The 25101-nt window shown below is 31.8% G+C and overlaps 1 protein-coding gene across 4 annotated transcripts in view; it reads left to right on the top strand.

The window, feature by feature from the left end:
* The window catches only part of SSBP2 (single stranded DNA binding protein 2), a 244599-nt gene that overhangs the window by 162651 nt on the left and 56847 nt on the right, over positions 1-25101 (top strand). For 2 of the 4 annotated variants that reach the window (XM_016123359.2, XM_016123352.2), the window contains exon 5: positions 8240-8329. The exons of the other annotated variants lie outside the window; for them this stretch is intronic. In XM_016123359.2, coding sequence (XP_015978845.1) covers positions 8240-8329 — 90 coding nt within the window. The remainder of the gene's footprint in view (positions 1-8239; positions 8330-25101) is intronic. 4 annotated transcript variants of the gene reach the window in all.

Raw genomic sequence — 25101 nt, forward strand, 5'->3', positions numbered from 1 at the left:
ATACTATTCTCTGAATAATTAAGACTTTATGAAAGCAACATATAAAATATTTTTATGACCTAAAAAGAGGCCTAAAAAGTAGCACAACGTTCAATGTTGCTGCTTCTCCAGACTCTAAGAGAGTGACTGAGGAGTGGCCTGGGGGTAGAGTATGTGATGCTAAAAAATGAACTCGTGTAGTCAATGCAAACGAATGACCAGGAATAAAGTAAGTGGTTTTTTAGATTATTTCTAGGATCTAACTTTCTGAAAAGAAAAACTGGTTTTTCAAAGTCTAAAAATTAAAATGTTTCATATTATTTTTCATTGAAATAAGATTCATTTTTAAAGTTAATAATATCTGCATTTTATTTAACCTTAAGATATAGCATTACATTTGTCTGAAGTTAGCATTTGGTCAAATTTTGTAGCTATTAACAAAACTGCTGTTGTGTATGTTTAACCTATAATAATTTGTATTTATATGTAGAAATAGTATATTTCACAGAGTTTATAAACATTTTATTTAAAAACTATTTAACAATTGTTTCATATATTTACCTTCTTTTTTAGATTAATTTTACCCTTAACACAATTATAATTATGTTAAATTAAATTCTCTATTTGGCATGTTTCACACAACATTATATCGTTAATGAATTGTTTCATAAATAATTCCATTTGTAAACATTATTTTTAATAGTTAAATCATATTCTGTCACTTAGATGTACTACAGTTTATTGAAGCATTACATTATGGCTGAATTTTTGGGTTACTTAGAATATTTCTAACTATAAATATATGACAGTGAACATATTTTATGCATACTATTTTTCTCATAGCTCATAATTTACATTTGGATGGTATCTGAAAGAAGGATCACTTATTCAAAATTGATTAATTTTTATAGCACATCATATATACAAGTAAAGTGCTTTCTATAGATGTACCAGTTTCCTTTGCCACCAATAACCTATGAAAATCCTGTCCTGGCAAGATTTCTAAGCATATTTCCCTAGTTATCAATAATATTGTAACTGTTTTCTTCGTTGTTAATAACATTTGCAAAGAATGATCTTTTGAGGTTTTTGCCAGATCTTCATACCTAACTGAAAAGATTTCCCCCTAACTCTGTAGCATGAAAAAGAAAAATAATCCAACTGTGAAAATTGAAAAGGTTCACATCATTCTAGGCAAGTAATTTAGAGATCAATACCTAGATATGGAACTGAAACATTTGGGAATGATAAATATCAAAAAAGCATCCCTCAGATCTTTAGAAGAAAAAAGCAAATTACATCCCAAGAAACAAAAATCAGGACAAAATCAAGACTTTCCTACAACATTAAATGCCCAAAACCAGTGGTATCTATAGTTTTGATGAGAGTCAACAAAAACATTTGCATATATAAGGATTTTGAACATGAAGTTTACATATCCTCTAGCCAACTGAGAAATGTATTAAAACTGAAATTCATGAGTAGCAAAATTATGTTACTTTTTAAAAAACTGAGGGAAAATAAAGCTAGATAAAATTTGGAGTATTTTATTTTTGATACTGAAAGTAGAGGTCAAAAATTATTTCTGAAAGAAGAGATGATGAAAACAAAATGTTTATGCCTAAAACACCAGATGTTTATAGCAAGGACTAGGAAGTGGAAGAAGGAGATGTAGAATAAGAAAAGTAAACTAACTGCTGCATTTTTTATAGAGAGAGGTAAACAATATTGTTTGTCATAACTTACTACCTTTAAAAGTTAGGATAAAGAAAACTTATTTTGCTTTTTTAGTTTTAAAGGATATCTTGTTAGATATATATTAGATGACATTTCTGCTAACAAGTTAAACAATTAAATATGGCACAAAGTTTAAAAATAAATAGATGTGTGGTGATTTAATATACAAACACAAAAGGAAAGCTAAGCTTATAATATTAATTTCAGACAAAATAGATTCTAAGCCGTGATTATTAAACATATAAAAGAGAGGAGAAATGGACATATAACAGTATAGGGTAATATATATGTTTGAAAGAGCAAGAGAATAAAAATTAGAGATAATATGAAGATATTAGGCAAATGGATAAAAAAGTAGAATAAGAATGTGGATATTTTATTAAATATCCATGAGAAATTATGAAAACTGATCATTGTTTAGACAACAAAAAATAATTGCTCTATAAATTCCTGAATACAAAAACTGTATAGTGCATTTTACCTAAACACAAATGGGAAAACTAGAAATTAAAACTTCTAACCATTTGTAAATTAAAGTATATCTTTGGTTACCATTTGTAAATTAAAATATATCTTTGGTTACATCTCTAAGGTTTGATATTGATGTTCCCATTTTTTCTGTCATCTAATCAGCATAATTTTGACTTCCAGTTACGTCCAATAACTTTGAGAAATCAAAATTATACCGAATATGAGTTAGGAAAAATATTGTGAACACTAACATCGAACCTTGCATACACAAAGGCAAATTTAGAACCAAATTTATAATTTTATATTCTTTGTATTTAAGACAAAAAAAATAGTTACTAATTTAATTAAGAAGTTTGAAAATAAACAATAAAACCTAAAAACAGGAGAATAGAAATACTTTTTTTAAAGGAATAAACGTTAATAAAGCAGAAAGAAAAAGTAACTAATAGAACAATTCCTGGCAAGGATAATGATAAGAATGCTAATTCGATTTAGCATAGAGGAAACAAATTATCACCTGTGTTAGGGCCAACAGCTCAGTAAGGCAGTCCAGGGCAGGTGGGTAGGTTCTGCTCCACAAAGCCATCCAGAGACTCAGGTTAATGGGTGCTTTGCTGTACATAGTACAGGACATTGTTGTGTTGGCCTGACAGAAATAAGTAGGAGGAATTTCATACTTACAAACAAGGCCTGGAAGTGGTGCATACCTCTTCTGCTCATATTTTATTAATAAGAACATAATTTTTGGTGAGAACAAGCAAGACTGAAGTATAATATAGCTGGACAGCTGTGTGCCTGGCTACACTTCTGTAGCCAGGAAGGAAGAAGGGAAAAACAGATGTTTGAGATCTGCTAGCAGATTCTCTCATAGCTGCTACAGACAACCCTTTGAAAGTATGTGAAAGTAGTATGTATATGATTAAAACTAAATATGTCAATGAAATGGAGTCCTCAGGGAAAAATGTAAATAATGATCATAATTATTTCCAAAATTGCCTTTGTATTCAGGCAGTATTACTGCTGTATGCTTTTTAACTTTCAAAAACAGATAAATGCCATATTATGTAAACTTCTTCAGAGCATTATAAAAGAGTTTGGCATCCAATTCATTTTGAGAAGATAGAATAATCCTGATGTTCAAGCTTGAAAAATAGAGTGTAGTAAGGAACATTCTCATTTAGAATATAGCTGTAGAGGTCCTAAATAAAATATTGGCAAATATAATTTATTAACTTATTAAAAGAATCACCCATGATGATCAAGCATGGCTTATCTCAGAAATACAATGACGGTTTAGATTTAAGAACACTATCAGTATATGATTACTTATATCATGCTTTCCAAAAGAAAAACCAAATAATACTAATCAAATATGAAAAGGCAAAAACATCCTTTTTTGTTCCTGACTCTTCTTTGAAAATTGTTTTTAGAATACTAGGCAGAGAAAGATTTCTTAGTATGATAAAGAATGTTTTCAATCAACAGCCAAAATGTTTAACTGTCCTTTGCATTAAAATTGTGAAGACGAGACACCTACTATCATTATTTTGAATGTTTCTCAAAAAAAAAAAAAAAAAGAGCCCGTGTATGCCTTTAAAATAGTACAGATAGCTTAAAAATAAAAATCAATAATTCTATGCTCAGTCTCTCCTTGCTCAACCCTCCCTTTAATCAACCTTTTGATTTCTAATAATTGGGCCACTATTTTAGTTCCTCTATTATTACCTTCACAATTTTACATATACTTAAAATATTTTTCCTATTCCACCAATATACACTTTATATCTTGATTCTCCAGTGTATAATAAGGCAACCAGTTCTCTAAAATTCTTAATAAGTAAAACAGGTAGTTATTTAATGTATAAAATCTTGATAAATGCTAATTTTGTTTAGTAATTAATTGTATCCTAATTTTATTTTGAGCAAAATTTTATTATATGCCTGTTGGTTTGAAGCCTCCATACAAATGTATGCACAACTTTTCTTTTTGCTACCAGAGGCCACTAATGATAATAAATAAGGTTAAAACAAGAACTCTTTTAGCTTTTCAGATTTTTATTTAAGAGAAAATATAAAATAACAGTATACTTCTCTATTCTAATACTTCCTCCTCTTAAAGTAGGAAGTTAGAAAATAAAAAAAAATTAAATTAATTATATAATAACAGAAGAAAGGGGAAAATGGGAAATGATGCTAGACATATATGCAAGGGAAAAAATAAATAGCACAAAAAGAGGAAGGCGCACGGTTGACGTATGCCTTCTTAGAGGGTAGAATAATATAAGCACAGAAAGTCCAAGAGAGGAAAATGACCACACAGATTTAAACAAAGATAAATATACAGCAATACGAAGAAAGAGTTCATGGTGACTCTTAAATATATTTTAATATATCCTTGGAAAAGCAAATGATTATTCCCTGATTTAGTTCATTTGAAAACACCAAATTTAATACATTGAATTTATAAAAAGTCAGTAAAGTTATATTAGTGATTTGGGAAAATACAAAAGAAATGAAAAAGTCACTCAAAAAAACCTTGAATTAGTTCACATGACAAAGTAAATGATTTAAGAGCAGTTAGAAAATGTATATCTGAAAGTATATATTAAAAGCACACAAAGTAATTCACTAAAGAGACAAAACACTTTTAATGATAATTAATATTTTTACATTTGCCCTGAAATTCTGTATATTCAGTTTACTTAGAAGAAATACTTTAAAGCCATATCATTTGTATGTCTTTTTTTTTTTGTAAGAGAGATTAAGAGTCAACCCTAAATAATCATAGATATATTACATAATACAGGATTTTCTGTGGTATTCTAGTGTAATTCACTCAAATCAAGTGCAACTAATGCTTTGTAACAGTTCTTCATATAATTAAATTTTATGAGTTTATAACTCATACTTTATGAGTTAGAGCCAACAACAACTTCCTGTGGATTCACAGGTCATGACAAACTTTGTCTTATAAGTAGAAAATTGAGACAAGTGTCAGAAATTCCAGCAATGAAAAAGAAATTCGGTATTTCTTCTACCCAAAACTCTGATCCCCAAAATTCGATTCTTATTTAGCTTACAGTTTCAAAGCATGTATTATTTCTATTGCTACTGTATATAAATGAACAAGTTAGGCAGTTTGAGAAATACACTCTTTTATAATGCTTAAAGTACCATTTAGCGTACCTCTATAATGTTTATTAGTTTATTATCAGACTAGTATTTATTAATGATCGTGGTGTACCAAATGGTACTCTAAGCTGAGTCCACACAGTACAGTACAAGGGAGAATTATCCTTTGCCAATAAATCCCGGTGGATGATTGGGGTTGCATGGATAATTTAGCTCAAATATGTGGCCCACAAAGTGTAGTTTGGGCTGAAATACTCTAAACTAGTGTTCTATACTGGGTATACAAACAAGATGATTACTGGTATTCTGTTCACTTTGTGTTCTTAGGCCAAGGCTAGAAATTACTATTGTACCAGAGACATCTTTATCATTATGCCCAAAGTATGATTATTAAGAAAGAAAATTTTCAATAAAATTCTTGTGCCATTGTGAAGGAATAGGTGCAAACTATAAGAATTTTAGTACATCTTGAAATGAAGATAGACAGTCTCAACAACAGAGTAAAGGGCGTATTTAGTCACTGCAACCTGATCCATTAGTTTATTTGATTGATTGATTGATTCGTTCATTCATTCATTCATTCATTCATGACTATGCTATTTAAAATTATAATCCTACCCCTTTTACTGGGAACTCTCTATTCCCTGCTCTTTTTTTCCTCCATAGCACTTATTTCTGTCTCTCTTCCCTACCTAGAATGTTAACTTCAAAAGAGCAAGGATTTTATTATTATTATTATTATATTAACTGCTATATTGTACAGCTTAAAAGAGTACTTGACAATACATTTTGATTAAATTTATTAAATAATTTTGAAGTATAAAATTAAAATTCAAAGACACTTCAAAGATTTAACTTCCTTAAATCTTCATCTGAATAATTTATTGTTTTACTTTTAAATAATAGCTGAAAAATAGGAAACATATATAAAGAACTTAGAAGAAAAAACCCTAGCACATTATATAACTTTAAACAATGTAGTCCCTCCAAATAAAAAAAGTAATGGAACCAATGGTGACCCAGCATCATTACTTGTTAAATTTTATTTTAGATGTAAACAAATTTTTTTTTTCCTTCAGGTAGGCAAAATCTTCTTTTATGTACTTTCTAGGCAATTAGAATGGAAGTAGAAATAGCATCTTTGAATTGCGCTAAGAAATTGCTGCAATTCACTGAATTGTTTTGTTTTAATAAACCTGCTCAATATTATAGTGTTGTATACATTTCTATAAAAGTATGGGTGAGTGTGGTTCACAAACTTGTCTCTTTTTATGTCCTTGTATTGTAAAAACAAGTTTCTATTCTGTAATCAATTAGAATAGTGATATCTTTTGTCTAGCTTTTAGTTCTAAGAGCTAATGACAGTAATTGTCAAAGGATATAGATCAAATCTTTCTTTCTAGATCTGGCTTAATCATATATATTTAAACTAAAAGAGAATAAATGTTTGGTGGTAAATTTTCCTCTTAGAGACTCCAACACTCTATATTCAATTTTTATGCATTTAGTTAAAATGGAAAAAAGAAGCAATTTTCCTTTCATTTTTCAAAAACATGAGTGTTGACATATAAAGTGAAATAGAACAATATCTGGCAAATGGTAGATATTCAATTAATGTACCCTAAATGAAAATGCATGTTTTGCTCAAACTAGAATAATAGATTAATGTTTCATCTTAATAGCTAAAAAAAATTATTTCTCCTTTTATACATTATGCTTTATCAGAAGTTTAGAATTTTAGCATTCATAGGTAAGCAATATTTTAGATGGCCTCATTGAAATCTAGATGTCCTCAGGAAGTACGAAAATCATTGGCCTCATTATTAATAACCGCCAGTGCTATAGAATAAACATTATTATTTTTATCGGTTTATATACTGAAAAATACTTGCTATGACTATGTTGAGATATTTCATCTAATAGAATATTATAGTACATGAATGAATACAGATATATAGGCGAGGACAGCACGAGATACAATAGAGCTGGAATTTGAGTCGAGTTCTTTTCACAGCAGAACTGTTTTACTTATACTGATCTGTCTTTGTGTATTTCTGGTTCCTTCTTGACTGTTCTTAGTGTTTGTAATATGTCTAATCAGGTCGAGGGCTGAAATCCATGGTTGTAGAAGAGTTGTATATATTATTGCTCTATAAGAATTACATCTAAAACTTTGATTTGATTACAAAGAGTGTAATCCAAAGTTTTTTATATTCCTTTGTCATGAAGCCCTAGGTTTCCATGAAATAATTTACGAGTGAAGTAGAGTTTGAATTTTTCAATCTGATTTTTTTTCATAATCTGTTTACATGAGACTCATCTCTCCAAATCTAATTCCTTTCTCTTATTCAATCTCCTAATTACTTTTTCACCCTCACCACCCTATTTTTGCTATCAGTTATATTTTAGCTACAGTTACTGCCTATCACAAAGTGAATAAATAATGTGTGTTGCCACATATAGGCAGAAAATAAATCACTTGTTTATGACACATAGAAAAGCATAATCTAAAAAAAAAGGTTATTTTTCCAACTCCTACAACCACCATTTTCAAACTTATTACCTACATATTTACTTATTGTTATTGATGTTGCCATTTCAGATGTCTGTGCCTAAAATCATTTACTTAAACTTTTATCATTTTGTCATATTATTAGTTGCCTTTTATATATCATTCAAATATACCATTTAACTAAAGTTCTATGCCTTCAAAGAGTTTAAAGAGACCTTTTTAAACCAAATAACTTAATCATATATTAAACGAACTGTTGTATCTTAGTTTACCTCTGTAGTGGGGGAAGTTACCAATATTTGTTCTTGGGAATGAAAAGCTTCCCTTCCTACAATCTAATATCATCCGTCTTTGGTTTTGTGCCTTCTCTGTAATGATATAGGTTTGTTTCTCCTTTATTCTTTTCAGAGTGCTGCAGCAGCTCCCAGTCCAGTGCTAGGAAACATTCCCCCAGGAGATGGCATGCCAGTAGGTCCTGTACCACCAGGGTTCTTTCAGGTACTCAGAGAAACTCCGACTAGGAATGTTAAGGCGTAGGAACTCCTTTTCAATTTTACTTAAAGTTATGCAGGGGAATGAGGCTATTTTTATTCTTAAGTTAAATATAAATGCTGTGCAGCCAACTCTTGATTATTCAGAGCCTGGTTATATAGTACATAGATTAGCCCTTTCTTCCTGTATTATTGTCCAGTTTTTATTTGTGTTTTTATTTTGCTGTTTTATTGTTCATGTAAAAAAGAAACAATTGAAATGCAAATTAGGCCATTAAGTTAATTGTGGTAAAGATTTGGTGGGAGAAGAGGCTAAAGATAAGGTTCTGGAATAATAGCATCTAAGCTATCCATATCTCCAGAGACTAAAGATAATCAAGATTTGGCTGTACTTTCAAAATATGGCTAAATCATAACCTATTCACTTATCCAGATTATAGGCTATATCAAAATATTTGAGAATCATCTTTGTGGCTTTTAAGCTGGAATTTTTATTAATATCATTACATAATGTTTTAAAATCAGGTTTAAAAATACATGTTAGTATTTTAAAATTTCAACAAAACCATTTATTTTAGCAATGATGATGATGATTTTAAAATTACAGTATATCCCTTTTTTAACCTTAGTGCTATCCACATCTTAAATCTGACAGTTTCCTAACCCAAACCTACAATAGATTCTGAAGCTTACTTTTCTTACTACATGGTTAATTTTGTAACACCCTTTGAGAAAATTAGAAAGAATTTAGAAGTTAAAAACTAGAGTTGGAAGACATTACAGAAATTAATGTAATGTGCTATAATAATAATGATAATAAGTTAACAATTAATAACTGCTTACTGTATACCATGCTTTGTTCTAAATGTTTTACACATATAAACTCTTAATCCTCACAATAACCCTAGTTGTGAAGTACATATTATTATTATCATTCCCATTGCACAGATGAAAAAAACCACAGCTTGATAGAGAGCAGTTTTCACAGCCAGAAACTTACAGGGCTGGGATTCAAATCAAGGCTTTCTGGACCTGTGTCATTGAATTCACCTTTTAAAGCTCATAGTTGATCATTATTCATAAAATATTTCTAGCTCATTTTATTTTTTCCCTCATGCTTTTATTTCTCTTGCCAAGGATACATTGGGATTAGGGAATAAATCAGAAGAGTTTATCTATTTACGAGTTAGTAGAACCTCTCTTAGTGACACTTTTTAAAAAGGGGTTGGTTTTGGAAGGAAGCCATATTCTTTCTAGGGTTAAGCAAAGCTGTATAAACTTATACATTTTCATTTTTACTTTTTGTAGAATGAACCATTCTCCCCTTACCTGTCTTCTGTTTGAATGTTGGTAAAAGTAGTTGAAACAGAGTTAAATTTATTTTATTTATTCTAATGTGATAAGTAGTTGAATACTACTAGGTGCCAGGCACTGTGGTAGGCATCTAAAAATAAGTATGCTGTACACTTAAAACTACTAAAATATTGAATGTCAAGTGAGGAAGCATCAGAATGACCCTGTGCAGAGGTATTCAGAGTAATACATACAGAAAGTAGAGAGGAAGTTGACAGAAATTCCTGGACATGAAATTGGGAAGGTATGCTCTAGCATATTGAGAAGGGCTTTATATGCCATGTTAAGAACGTAAGTCTTTATTCAGTAGGCATACCAGAGCTGTCAGATCTTTTAAATGGGCGGTGACCTGAATTCAAACTATAGAGTGGATCCAGGCTTTGTTAGGCACCTATGACACAATTGGGTACAAGACTCATGCCCTCAAAAAACTCAAGCTATCGTTAATAAGAGAAAATGCAATTAGAGTACAGAAAGAAAATGGCTATATTAAATGAGTAGAATATACTCTTAGAGCAAACCAGAAGGCCACCAAACCCAATCTTGGGAGGGGCATTTCAGGGAAATATTGTTAAAGTAGTAAAGGAAATACAAATCAGCCTCTAAAGATGAGTTAGGCAAGGGAGGCAGGGAGAGAGGGAAAGAATATTCCAGAAAGAGGGGAAAAGATGTATTGTATTAAGACCCAGAGGGAAAGCAAAGAGACCAAATATAAAACCAGAGCTTTATTAGCTAAAGGGACAGTGGTGTTGAGGTTCCAAAGGAAACTTGAAGAGCCCCATAGGTTAGTTAAGAGTTTGAACTTGATCTTAAGGGCAGTGATAAGCTATTGAGGAATTTTAAGCAGGAGAGAGACATGTTCATGTTTGCATTTTTAGAAAAATTATTCCAGTTATATTGTGTAGCCAGGATTATAGAGGGACAAGTCTCAACGTAGGGAGACTATTTAGAAGGCCGTTACAGTAATTCAGAGGAGACTTGATGATGGCCTGAAATAAGACAGTGGTGGTGGGTATGGAAAGAGATGACCAGATTTGAGAGACAAATAAATGCCGGAGGCAAGGGTGGGGGCAGTTACAAATAAAAGAATTCAACAATAATATTCTGGTTTCTAGCTCTCACTGAGGCTAGATGGGTTGAGATGGAGATTTCATTTTCTGCTATGGGGACCACAAATGAGAGGTAGATTTGAGGTGGGACAGATGAGGTTCCCGTAGGATCTCCAATTAGAGATATCTGTTAGGCCAGTGAACTTACAGGTTTGACACCTAAGACAGTAATCTAGACCAGAGATAAAAATTTTGAGATCATAATCACATTAAAGGCACTTGAATCCACAGGGGTAGGTTAATTGTCCAGGGAGAAAGTATAGAATGAGAGAGTAAGCGGGTATACAATACAACTCCAAAAACTCTGATAAAAGATGAACATGGGCAATAGAACCCATTAAAGAAACTGGATGCATGGATAGATATCAGTTTGTTGGCTGTTACAGTAGCTCAAGGAACAGAGTTTGTGGACATGTTTAAGAGCAGTGGCAGTATAGGATTCGAAAGCAAGAAGCAATTCATAGTTATGTTTGATAGACAGTTGATTAATCAAATAAGGAGTAGAAGAGAAGGATTTGGTGGAATTGAGAATGAATCTGAGGTTCTTACTTTGGACCTCTGGGAAATTTTAATGTCGTCATCTGCCTTTGAGAAGATAGGAGATAGAAAAAGTTTTAGATATAAATTTTACTTTTAGACACATCATTCCTCTTTATTCAGGGAGACAATTCCAGCTAATCCCAAGTACTCTTTTCGCCTCTTCAACAGGCTGAAATATGCCCAGTTTCCCTAGAAATGCCTCTCTGAAATATTGAAAAACTCAAAACTATCAAATTTTTAAAAGAGAAATAGGATGTTATTATCTTTTGGTTAATATGGGATCAGGCTACTCAAGTATTTCCTAAAAACCAGCATTGGTTTCCTATAGTAATTCTGTCCATAATAACAGTGGTTATTAAAGAGTAGTTGTCTTTTATAAGTAGGAAAGCAGCAGAAAATCATAATTCAAGTTTTAACCCCAGTTTCTAATCCAGTTCCAAAGAGATACTGACCTCCAAGAATTATCTAGAGTATAAGAACAGTTTTGAATCCCCGTTCTTAGTGAGGAAATGCAAAGCTTATTTGGAGCTAGTCTGAATGGGATTAGGCCAGGAAAGGACTGAGCCTATTAGAATCTAATGAATAAATGAACGTAAAGAAAAAATTTGTAATTAGCACATAAAACACTGGCTTCAGTAGTTCTGTGCTCTACTCATTATGTGATCATACGATAAGAAGTATATTAATTCTCCTAAATAAACATACTCTTTTTATTTCTGTTTACATTGCAGGAAAAGCACCCTTTTTCCATTATAAGTATAGATTTAAATACATTACCAAATAGAATTATCACAAACTAAATTTGTAAATTCATAACAACTGCATTTAAATAATAGCATTTAATTTAAACTCTAAAATAAATAATTATGATTAATACCTTATACATTTAACAAGTCCGTTCTGGAAGGCAGGTTTAGATTAGTGTCTTTCTATTTGTGACAGATGCTAACATTGGTCATACACTTTGACGTTTTCATTGAAATGGGAGAGCTTCTGTCGTTGAGTAAGGAGCCCAATTAAGTAAAATCCACGGGAACAGTTGGACATGCAAAATTTAGTAAACTTGTCTAAAGTAAGCCACATATGTTTATTTACTAGAAGTCTTTTATCAAAGGAGTAATTCATATATGAAACTCTATAAATTCACAAAATGACCTACCATGAAACTGGTGAATGACTTTAGAGCAGCTTTCTTAAATGAGGAGGTCTTGCTACTGTCCTCAGTTTGAGGACTTGCTGCTCAGCTTCAAACCTGTGTGTTGATTGGCCTGTATGCTCATTTGGCGGTTTTAGTGGAAGAAAATACAGTGTTGTGTGGTGCGAGAATACAGAGTAGACCCGGTACACTCAGAACTGAGTCTATACTTTGACTTTCCTGTCCCTGTGCTGGTCTTATTCAAAACTTTCACTGTATACTAAAAAAATTAAATACTATAGTAAAAGCCTTAAAATCTGGAGTTTATTCATTCTCATAGCATTCTTACTAAAAGACAAGCAAAGTTTGATTCGTGTAATTTAATTGAATAGGCAGCAGGCAGTGTTCCTTGAACCAATTAGATTTTCTTCTTACTTATGCATAATAATCCAATAGTTTAGTAAAATGCATAAAATAAAACAAAGTTCTCATTCTTTTGTGTTTTTAAAAAATTAAGACTATTAAGTGTCTTACCTTAGCAAGTTCTATAATTTTGTAGATTCGAGTAGTAACAAGAAAGCTTCTCTTGTGAATTTACTATAAGATACCACATTAAAGAAATGGACATTTTTTTATTTTAATCAAAAACAAATCTGAGTGGAGTGTGAAAATACTTTATTTGTTCCTCCTTTATCACAAGAAAATCTTTAAGAAGAAAAAAAGTTTTATTTTTATCACTCTACTAAATATACACATATCTTTTATATAAAAACAATATCTTTTAATACATGCGAATATTGATATCTTTGAGTGTATAATATAGAATATACTTGTAAATATATCATTTTGAACTCTATATAGACTTTTGTTTATCTTTATGACCTTATATTTTGTTTTTATTTTTATCTTGATACAGTTACTATTCTAATTACTGGATCTTTTTGTTTTCTTAACTGAAACTGTTGAAAACTAAAAATATATTGATGTTAAGTTGTAAATTTAAGGCTTTGACATGAATAAGATTATAAATACTTGTTGAAGACAAAGTATACCAAGTAATTTAGTTTCAGACTAAGGTGGTCATTTATATTTTAAAATCTGAAATTGATCATGACTCTGGTGTGGAAGAAAATATGTTGCAGCAGGTTTACAAGCTGCACTTTGTTTCCAGGCTTAGTGTTGGTAATGCTAAAGCTGCTTTGCCATCTAGTGGTGGTTTGTGGATGTCTCTACTTGTTCAGGGTGTATTTTCCAGAGGATCTATTTTTAGTAAGACTGCACTGTAGCAAGCTGACCTAATGCTTTGACATAGTAATAACACAATAAGGACAAAAGGAAAGAAGGAAAGAAGGAAAGAAGGAAGGGAAAGGAAGGGAGGGGAGGGGAGGGGAGGGGAGGGGAGGGGAGGGGAGGGAAGGGAAAGAAAAAGAAATGTCCACTTTTCTTCATGGTGTTATTTTTGACTAGAAAAAGCTCAATAGAAATGACTTTCATAAAGAAATGAAGATGAAAACAAATCTCAGGGTATTAAATATTCTTGATATTTTGAAAGAAAAAGAATCAAAATGAATCAAAAATGAGAAAAATAGTTATTTAATTTAACACTTGAAACTGAAAAAGAACAAGAAGAAATGTTTTGCAAGCCCAGGTTAAATATTTCTGGAGGTAGATATTTATTTAACTTATTTATCTGGAAATAAATCCTACATTTTGACATAACTTCCTAATCAGTATACTCTGCTCTGCTGTTATTCAGACTTTCAGAGAGCAACTTTTATTATCAGTATTACCTGTTTTACCCTATTATTTATACATACATATAGTTTACATGTCTTCTCATCCCTTCTGTTATTAATCTTTATATTGTCTTAACTCCTGATGGTTTCCTTTCTTTATATCCTTTCTAACCATGGCTATTTCAGAAATTAGTTGTAGGAAATACTCTAAACCAGAAGAAACTCTCTTTCCCTCTCTCCAGAAGTTGCAGATGCCGTCTTTAATCTTTGATGATGAACTAAAAGATTCGTTAGTATACCTTTCTTAGTTTGACTAAGTAGGTACTAAAAATCTCAAGTAGAATTAACTTACTGGACTACCGCATCTAACATTATCAATAATGTAGTTTAAAAACTCAAGCATTAAAATAGTATTTCTCAACTAAATATACCAAAGTTTAGAGAATGGAAGTAGGAAAGGCTGCTTATTTATCAAAGTTCAAGAAATGAAAATTCAGTTTAATTTTCTTAAAAATGTGATTTTTAATCTTTAAAAACAGATTCTAAATATTAAGAATAGAACAAGCCTTCCTCTAGTATAAGATAAAAGCAGCCTAAAAAAATAAAGGTGCCTGACAGCTGCTGGCTTTGATAATGCTTTCCTGCAGTCATGGTAATAGTTTTTCTGGCCTCAACTATTAGAACAAATTAAAACTGCTCAGCTTGAGTAAGTGAGCTTTTTTAAAAATTGCAGTTTCAAACACTAAAAACCTTACAGCGGCAACGAGATGGACAGAGCGCAAAGAAGGTAGTGTCAGGGCTTCAGAGTCTTTACGTGGGTTTTCTAGTTAAAATGGAATGAAATAGTTTCCTCTTAGAAACTTTCTCTCTCTCTCTCTCTCTCTCTCTCTCTCTCTCTCTCTCTCTCTCTCTCTTTGTTTTTGTTTATTTGTTTGTTATAATGAGTATTTAGAAAAAAGTTAGCTTGGCCATCGTAGACCAGTGTTGGTTTTCCTTTTACTTTCATGTTGTTTCTATAAACTAAAGGTGTCAAGATATTTAATAAAATACTATATTTTAAAATTATATTGGTGATAAGAGCTTATCTATTTTTTAAAATAATTTTGAATTACAGTTTTCATTTGAAAAAATCTTATTGAAAATTCTTTTCAGAGGGCTGCAGTTTTTATTAAAGCCCCTTGGGGAAAAATATGTATAGCAAATTGCAACTATGCAAAGGCTATTTATAACACAGTTTTAATTTTTTATTTAATGTCGATTACAGAAATAAAAATGATCACCATTCTTTGGGAAATTAAAGATAAGAAATATTACAAATTCCTCATACAGAAGGGATAAATTTGTCTTAAGTATATGTTAGGATGCCTTCAGCAAAGGGGAAAAGGAGTCAAACATGTGATGATGGAAGGAGATTTGATTTTGAGTGGTGAACACACAGTGCAATATATAGATGATGTATTACAGAACTGTACACTTGAAACCTATATATAATTTTATTAGCCAATATCGCTCCAATAAATTTAATAAAGAACATTTTTTAAATGGCTTATCACTAGGTGGTATTCAGGAATAATTTATCTTATAGTCTGTATCAGAAATTGACAGACTTTTCCTGTGAAAAGCCAGAGAGTAAACATTTTAGGCTTTGAAGGTTTTGAAGTCACAACTCCTCACATTTGTTGCTGCAGTGTAAAAGCAGCCACTGTATAAACTAATGGACATGGCTATTCCAGTAAAACTTTATTTATAAAAACAATTAGTGGGCCAGATTTAGCCCATGAGCCGTTATTTGCCTCCTCCTGTTCTATATGAACAAGGTTACCACTAGGTAGCCTGTAAGAGATCTAAAGGGTAGACCAAGGGCAATGTTTCTCCACGTGTGTTCTGTGCATTACTGACATGAGAGTCCTGGGAATCACCCACTGCTAGTGTATCCAAATTCTCAGGAGTTGGGGGTGTGGGGCTAGAAATTCTTTGTGTTTTGTTGCATGTTTTCTTTTTAACAGATGAAATTTACAAACTAAAATTTGAGAACCTCTGGCTAAGATTGCTGACAACAATCAGCAACAAATATGTATTGAATGCCATCCCCACCGCCACATGCTAGAGTTAGTACTGCAGTAAACAAGCTAAATAGAAATCCTTGCTTGTATGGAACTTAGAGTTTACTAAGGGAGACAGTCAACAAACAAAATAAATAATTATTTTAAAGCATATGATATGTTAGATAGTGCTAAGGGCTGAGAAAAAAAATGAAACAGAAAAGGAAAGTAGGTAGCATTGCAGAAGTTTTGGGTAGAGTGTCCAGAGAAGGACTCAACAAGATGTCATTTGAGTAAAGACTGAAAGAAATGAGGAAACACTCACATCTGGGACAAGAAAGCATAATGTTCAAAGCATGATTGAGTTTTTCAAGGGACGAGAAGGTCTGGGTAGCTCAAATGGAGTGTCACCTGGGGACAAGAGTTAAATATCAAGTCATAGGTAACAGGAAGCCATATAAAGTAGAACTTTGTACATCATTATTGGGATTTGGACTTTTACTCTGAATAGAGGGTTTTAACAGGGTCATTCTGGCTGCTGTGTCTGTAGAAGGGAAAGGTGGAAACTGAGAACAGTTTGGATGTCATTGCGAAATTTTGACCAGAGATTATTATGGCCTGGACTAAGGTGGTAGTAGAAGTGGTAAGGAATGATTCGGTTCTAGCTATATTATGAAGCTGGAGCCAACAGATTTTGGTGGTGGTTTGGATATGTGTTGTAGGAGAAAAAGATAAATCAGGAGTGACTGCAAGGCTTTTGGCCTATTCAACTGGAAGAATGGAGTTGACATTTACTGAATTAGGTAAAACTTTAAGAGGCAGTATGAGGGGAAATATCAGAAGCATAATTTTAAACTTAAGATTAAAATGGTTATTAGATATTCACAAGATGTTGAATAGAGAACAAGTTTTCAGAATCTGGAGTTTTATGGTTATGGCTTGGGCTCCTAAAGCTATGATTTTGGAAGTCATTAGCTTGTTGATAATACTTAAAGCTATGAGCCTGGACGATGTCACCAAGATAGTATAGAGATGAGAATCTCTGTAAGGGGACTCTAATGTTAAAAAGTCAGGGAGATGAGGAGAAACCAACAAAGAAGAATGAGAAGGAGCAGCCCACAAGATAGGGGGAAAAAAAACAGGCAATGTGGTATCCTAGAAACCAAATGAAGAAAATATCTTGAGGAGAGAAATGATCAGCTGTTTCAAATTGGTTGAGGACTGACAACTGACCATTGGATCTAATGAGAAAGTCATTGGCAGCTTTGATAAAGCAGCTTCAGTGGAGCACTGGGAGAGAAAAGCTCATAAAAGTGGATTCGGGTTAACCCAGGAAGAAAAAAAATTGAAGTTAATGAGTATGTGCAACTCTTTCAGAGTTTTGCTCTGAAGCAGCAATCCCCAACCTTTTTGGCGCTGGTGCTCTTATGAGAATATCGTGCCTGATGATTGATGTGGAGCTGAGGTGGTGACGTTAGCCCTGGGGAATGGCTGCAAATATAGGTGAAACTTCTTTCGCTAGCCTGCCACTCACCTGCTGTGCAGGCCTGTTCCTAACAGGCCAGGACTGGTACTGGTCTGTGGCCAGGGGTTTGGGGACCCCTGCTTTAAAGAGAAAGAAAAATGAATCAGTAGCTGGAGGGAAAAGGGAAGGAGATCAAAGAAATGCTTCTGGGAGTGAAACGTTGGCTATTATAAACTGTCCATCCCTGCCAAGGGACAATTCAGAAAACAGCTCTGCAGGCACCTGTGGGAAGAGAGTATGTATGTAGGCTATTGCCAGGTATCCTCCATTCTACCCGGTAATCAGGTATAATCTTGAGTAGAAGTTATAATGCCAGGGAATAGAGTAATCAGATAGCCTTTGTGCACAATAGGATGTTTATCAAGAGAACAGAATAGAATTAATTCCTTAGAATGCCTGCAAATGTAAATACTACCTGTTTTGTCATTTTTATATTCTATAAATGATCTCCGAGATTACAAATACCTTAGACATCTATAAGTATTTTTCCACTTGAATTTCTCATAAATTTTACTTTATACGTGTGTCTATTAGAGGCATGTTTTTCCAAAATACATATTTTAAATTAGAGATAGAGAAATAACCTCAGTTTATGCAGTTTGATTTCTCTTATCTTTCTTATTTTTATACTTTTTAGCATCAGTCAAATTAGTAAGCTCTAGTTTCAAAAGACTTTGGTGCATTAATAATTTATGTAAAAATTCGTTTTGTAGAATCACTTTTATACACTTTAGAAATGAAGTTTAGTAATTTTAAGTATAGACTTAATGGTTACAGGTAAGTGACCAAGTAAATATGAGAGTATCATTTCATTTCTAAAGAAAGTAAAAATGTATATAATCTGCCAGTAGAAACTTTCCTAGCACATAAAGATATTTGAAGCATCAGAAAACAATAGCTTTTTTTTTTCTTTTTTCTTTTCTTTTTTCTTTTTTTTTGCAATGGTACATTTAGGTAAATTTAAGTACCTGTCTCACACACTCTAATTTGGAACCATTTTATATGGAAGTATGAATATAAAATAGGAGAAACAAAGAAGGGAATACTTTTACAATCTTTAATGAAAAATTAAGAGTGGCTTATAAAAATTATTGTTTTAGCTTCTTTTTTGGTTGAGTCAGCTGATAATATATCTTAACATAAATTTCAATATTTTCATACTCATTGTGTTTTAATAACTTAATGTAGGTTAGTTTGTCCTTGTAACTTCAGTAAGAGGCAGGAGGCAGCTCAGAGCCAGAGTCAGCTTATGTAGGATTCCAGCTATGTGTCTTACAGACACCAAAAAAACAAATAAACAAAAAAAAAATCTGTTTGTTTGTATTTGTGAATATAAATTGATCGAAGTAAAATTATTAAAGTCTTTTTATGTTATTCAAACTTTTATTTTCTATTAGACCAGCAGCCAGATAGTCCCCATTCACAATCTACAAGTCCATTGCCACTCACCTATTTTTAATATATAGTAATGAAGACTTGAGAAATAGAATCTTCTTGAAAAGGCCCACAATGTAAGTGAGCAATTTTGATGCTTAGACTAAATTCATGTTAAAAGAATCAACCTGCTTATAGCTGTGTGCTGGATTGGATTAGCCTTGCCAAAATAACATCTAGGAAACTGGGTCTGTTAATACTTTACAGTTTTTTTTTATAAGTTATTTTAATTAAGTGTTGATGATGATGGAATAGCTAAGATGTATGAGAGATAAATGCCATATTTATGCTTATTAGCAAAATATGCCAGCACAAGTATGTCATTTTGTGAGCTAAATTAGTTTAATACTAGTTGGAATTAAAATGTGTTAATCAAGAGTGTCTTATCCACTGGGGTGTCAGTAATGTCTGATGGAGATTTTCATGAAAAACAGAAAAGAAACTAAACCAATTAAAATATATGAATTGTAAAGTAACTTTGGCGAAATCCATTTGATGTATAATTTATGCTTCATTACTTTTCTACAAAAAAAAAAACCTCATGAAGAAAACTCATGAAGCATTTCATAGAATTATAAATATAAATATATGTAAATGTTATTATATATAACATGGCTAAAATGAAATGCTGAAGTCACAATATTTTGTAATGATTTTTCAAAGTAATATTCTCAGTAGCATGTGACTATAAGAAACTCAACACATTTAAGAAAAAAAGATAGTTTTTCTAAGTGAAATATAGAATAGCAAAATTGAGACTAGAAATCTATATAGGAAAGTGATGTACAGTAAAGTGAATAAATTAACTAAAAACTGGATGCAGAATAAGTAAAAAAGTAATATTTAGTTTTTAAAAGAATGTTTATGCTTTTGGTTAAATCTTACAATGAATATGTCTGTTATCTTTCTAGGACTATAAATAAATAATCGTAACCTGCCGTATTTGTCATTTTCTAAAATTATGTTTGGGAGAAGTTTTTCCTTTGAAAGAGTCTAGAATAATTATTTTATTTTTTGTCAGAGAGTGTGTCTTCCCTTTGTCTGCTTAAAACAGTATATTGAAAATATCGAAACAAAGATTAAGTCTACCTAAAGCTATGCCTGTATAAGACCAAATAAGGTAGATATTTGATTTTTATGTAATTAATATAATTACTAAAGATAATCCACATTTTTTTCAGGCTGTACATCACTTTTTACTTTGTGTTTTTGCCTAAATGTTGGTGGAAGCAGATTATTTTTTGGCAAATAATCATTTTGTAACAGATTTTTGGACTGAAGATGGTTATGTGCTAAAGACAATTTGATTAAGAAAGAATGTTTCATGTTCTTACTCAAATGGTGAACTTTTTATTAATGGAAAGAAAATATGTAAGTTTTGTGGGGGAAGGGAAAATGTCCCCTCTTTTTCCTGTTAGTTCTGGCTGGTCTAATAATCAAATTGACATAAGACAGATTAACAGGTAAAAATAACCAAATTTACTACATATGTACATATGGGGAATTTCCATAAGAATATGCAACCCAGAGACAAATCAGGACCTTGAAGCTTATATGTCATCTTGAGCTAAGGATAAAGGGTGGGGTAGGTAGAGGTTTGAGACTTCAAAGTGGAGGAAGGCAATTCACATAGAGATACAAAAGCAAATATTTGGTAACAAATGTTTGCTGGGCCATCTTTAACACTAACACAGATAGAACTTTGATCAAAGGGGCCTTGCTAAGTTCTTCTCTGTCTGCCACACACTAGTTCATGTTAAACTATGGTTACCTATGATAATTTCCTTCCTGGAGGAGATCCTCTAATTTTTTTAGGTAGTTAGGGAGAAGGTCAAAGGTTCTTCCTGAGTCTTTGGTTTCTTATAAATAACCAGCTTCAAATAATCATGCTCAAAGAGGCATATTTTGGGATGGCAAAATTCGCTCACCTTCAGCTATATGTTATCTATGAAACCTAAGAATTATAGCTTTTTGAATATATTTCAATCCAAAACAACTAGTGTCCCATGTATAAACATGGCACTTTATGAAACAAACAACTGAGAGATGAGACACTGTATGGAATTGTTAGCATTTCTCATGGCTGGTCTGTGCTTCAGAAAAAGATCAGTAAGTTACCACAGTTTCTTTGCCAAATCATGCATAAATTAACTTGACATTCTTTTATAACAAAGAGTGGTTACTAAATACTACTACTCTGTAAAGCTGCCTAAGAATTATTATTTTTAACTCTGACACCCCAGGAATAGTAAGAGAAACCTGAAAGCAGTAGAAGAGGATAAAAGGCCTTATTATCATCTGAATTGTAAGTTCTCTTATATGTTGTTGATATGGATATTTTAATCATAATTTAGTATCTTCTTGGGGTCTCCAACACTTTGTTCATTGCCTAGTTTTATTAGGTCCTCTGGAAGGTATCATTTATCCTATTTAACCAAGTAGAATTTCCCCCTCTATACATATTTTATCACCATTTTCCCATTAGAAAACCAGATATACTATGCCAATACTGTGGCTTAGTCTTCACAGTATCAATAGATACAACCTAATTTTACCAAAACAGTATTTCAACAATAAATTGGTCAGGTGAGATTTTATACGAGAGAACCAAGCTTTATTATATCTTTTGCTGGTTCTGAGAGTTTTTCATCATTATTGTTCATTCACTCAGTCACTGAGCCAGCTACAGAACCAACCAAATATTTATCGAATGCTACTCTGTGTACTCTCTCTCAGATATGCTTCTTTCACTTTCTCATGAACCTCATTATAAAGTTATCACGTTATAATGAACAGTTTAATTATAATGAAGGTTCTCTTCTAATAATACCACATCTATTTACCACCATTCCCCACACTTCTATAATTCCCTGTTGGCATCTGACATTAAAACCACAAGTAAATAGACTAATGACTACATGTATTATCAAAACTCCACCAAAAATGCAAGAAAAGAGAGATAAAGCTTATTAAATTTATTTTTATTTCAGTTGTCACATTTCTTTTATTCCAGCGAATCAAGATAACATGCTAATTAGTGCTTTTTAAGCAAATTAACTTGCTTACATGAAATACTACTGCCTTTTCAGCTTTTCATGGTTGAGCGGTAGGAAGGGTAAAGAATTCTTTAAGTGAATGGTTGCCCAGCCGTTGGGTGGCATAGGAGGAAGTGCCTAGGCAGGCAGTTTATTTATGGTCAGTTGGTCATGAGAATGAAATGTGCATGCCTGCCTTTATTCTATAAATCTATTACTGTAGTAGGACATTACAGCAGTAAGAAAAGTAAAGTGGTAATTAAGAAATTTGGTTTGTTTTTTTTTTACATAAAATGAGATTGAAATAATAAACTCTAAAAAGGTAAACTTTCTACTTTAAAAATATGTCAAAAATATATTCAAATAAAATTTTAGAAGTCAGATTTTACTATAATTGTACAATATAGAACTTATAAAACTTCAAATGATTTTTGGAAGTAAGTCATTTTTTAAGAGAGTGTTCACTTGCTAAATTGTTTTTGTAAGTTCATGTTTACTTAGACTTGGTAATTGTGTAGTATTTCAGTCACTTAGAAATATTTTTTTTTAAATAGAAGCAGATTTCACATGAATAATTTTGTCCTCAAAAAAGTTCAAAGTTACTTTGAATTACATAAGTCCTGTATAATTATATATTCCAGAATATACCTCAGACTTCTCAATTAGAAGTATAAACTAATTGCTATAATTGCCTGCTCTAAAGAAGTTGGTGTTATCCTTCTCTTCATTATTGATCCACTCTAAATTATGCTCACAAAATAAAATATAGTATACAGAAAATGCTTAGATGTTTGGCATTTTAAAGAAACTTTTATTTTTAATGATTTAAAATTTTCTTATCAATTTGTTCTTAAAGATTAAATTTAAAGAGTTTCTAAAGCCACGTTGAAATATTTAACATAAGATATAAGCTGATTTATACATTGCTACATCAATTTAAATGATTCTAATCAATCAATACCAATTTTACTTTATGGATTTATTACATTTTGAAGCCTCACAGGAAGGTAATTGCTTGCTCTAGGACAGTTTTGTGTTCTTTCTTCTGAAGTGAGTTTTCTACCTATCAAGGCACACATTATACTGTAGTGCAGTAAATCTTCTATGATAATAGTTTGAGCGAGTACTAAGAAAGTAGAAGGAAAGGAGCCTAGAGGGGTTCTTTAAAGAGGAAATGACACTTAAACTGGCTCTTGGAGGATTGATAGAAACTTATTTGGCTGAAAGAGAATACAGAGTAATCTCAAGTAGAAAATATTCTGATGATGATAAGTCATATTTGTAGGTTTTTAAGAAACTATTATTGTTAGAAAATATTAACAGAGCTAATAACATTTGAGCAATGTTTTAAGCAAAAAAAAATTTGAGCAAAATCATTTATGATGCACACTTTGATCTTGTAGATATTAGAAGAAGTTAGTGCTTAAAATGGGTTTAATCACCTATAATTTCAGTACTGATAAATTATTTCTAAAACAATTTACCAGTATCTAAAATTTACCATAGGAGGGAAGGAGTTGAAATCTTCAGAGAGAAAGAATTGGACTGAGCAATCCACCTTCAATTAGAGTGAAGAAAGAGAGCTGGTTGCTTTTAATTCTTCGGGAATTGAGATAAATCGATAAGGGGTTTATGAAAGACCAAATAAGAAGAGGGAAACTACTACTTTCCACTAGCAGAAAGGGCAAAGAAAAAAAGGAAATCTCTCTTTAGAAAAGAGAAATTAACCAAAGCAGAAGTTTAAAATTCCATGAATAATTCTTGATATAATGGAAAATAGCAATCTTTTAAAATTGAATGAAATTTATACTGAAATAAATTATGATTCTAAATGGTATAATAATTTCTCTAAAAGACTACTTGGAGGAAATGAGCTGGATACTTGATTTGTATTTCTGTGAGTTTTTTTTTTCTTTCATTTAGTGAGCAAATATTTATTGATATTCTGGCTTTGTATGTATTTTTATTCCTTTCACTTTGGGTTATCCCATTCATTCTGGGCAGACAACTGAAACATATAGAAACAAGAATTTATGTCGATAAATCTATTTTCCATATGTAACAGTGCCAACTGTGCTACTCAACTTATAAAGAATCTTCCTCCTTGAGTTTTGTCTAATTTTGAAAACTTTTTTAAATAACATAACTTTGATTTTCAGTCATTCATAACACTACATGCTCTAACAAATAAGGATATGTAATATGACTTTTGATGGAAGGCACCAGATTGAAATATTATTTTCTTCGGGTTTTCATTGATACTTGCCATTTGGTGAAGAGAACATTATATTTGTTCCAGATCAGTGGACTGATAGTAGAAAACAGTTTTTTCTAGAAAATTGTTTCTCCTATTTATTACCAGACTGCAGTCCTTGAAAAATCCTAAGCAGAGGACAGTGATCTTTATTGGTCTTATTCACTGATATGTCCAACCACTAGAACAATGCCATTGTAGGTGTTTAATAAATAGTTGTTGAATGAAGGACTGACTCTAGCATACTTTTAATCAGTAAGTGCAGCTTTTTTATTCTCCCAATTGCCCTTTGATCTGAACAGAGCATAATTGTTGGAGTATTTTTTTTCTTTAATTAGTTTTTCTTTTTTTTCTCTGGAACGCATGGAAATAAGTTTCTCCAACTCTTTGATAAAGATGGTGTGTGCCTTAGGAGCATGTGCTCATGTCACCATCCCCAACCTCACACATTTCAAATATTTATAGATATTTATAATATACTAATATTTATACTTAATGGTAATGCTGGGAATAATTAACACAGAATCATGGGTTTTTATTTCATTGATTTTCCTGGGGGACTTTAGAGAACATCTAGTCTAACTTCCTCATTTTAAGGTTAAGAAAACTAAATCCC

The sequence above is a fragment of the Rousettus aegyptiacus genome, unplaced genomic scaffold, assembly GCF_014176215.1.
Source record: "Rousettus aegyptiacus isolate mRouAeg1 unplaced genomic scaffold, mRouAeg1.p scaffold_m13_p_8, whole genome shotgun sequence".
Taxonomy (NCBI): domain Eukaryota; kingdom Metazoa; phylum Chordata; class Mammalia; order Chiroptera; family Pteropodidae; genus Rousettus; species Rousettus aegyptiacus.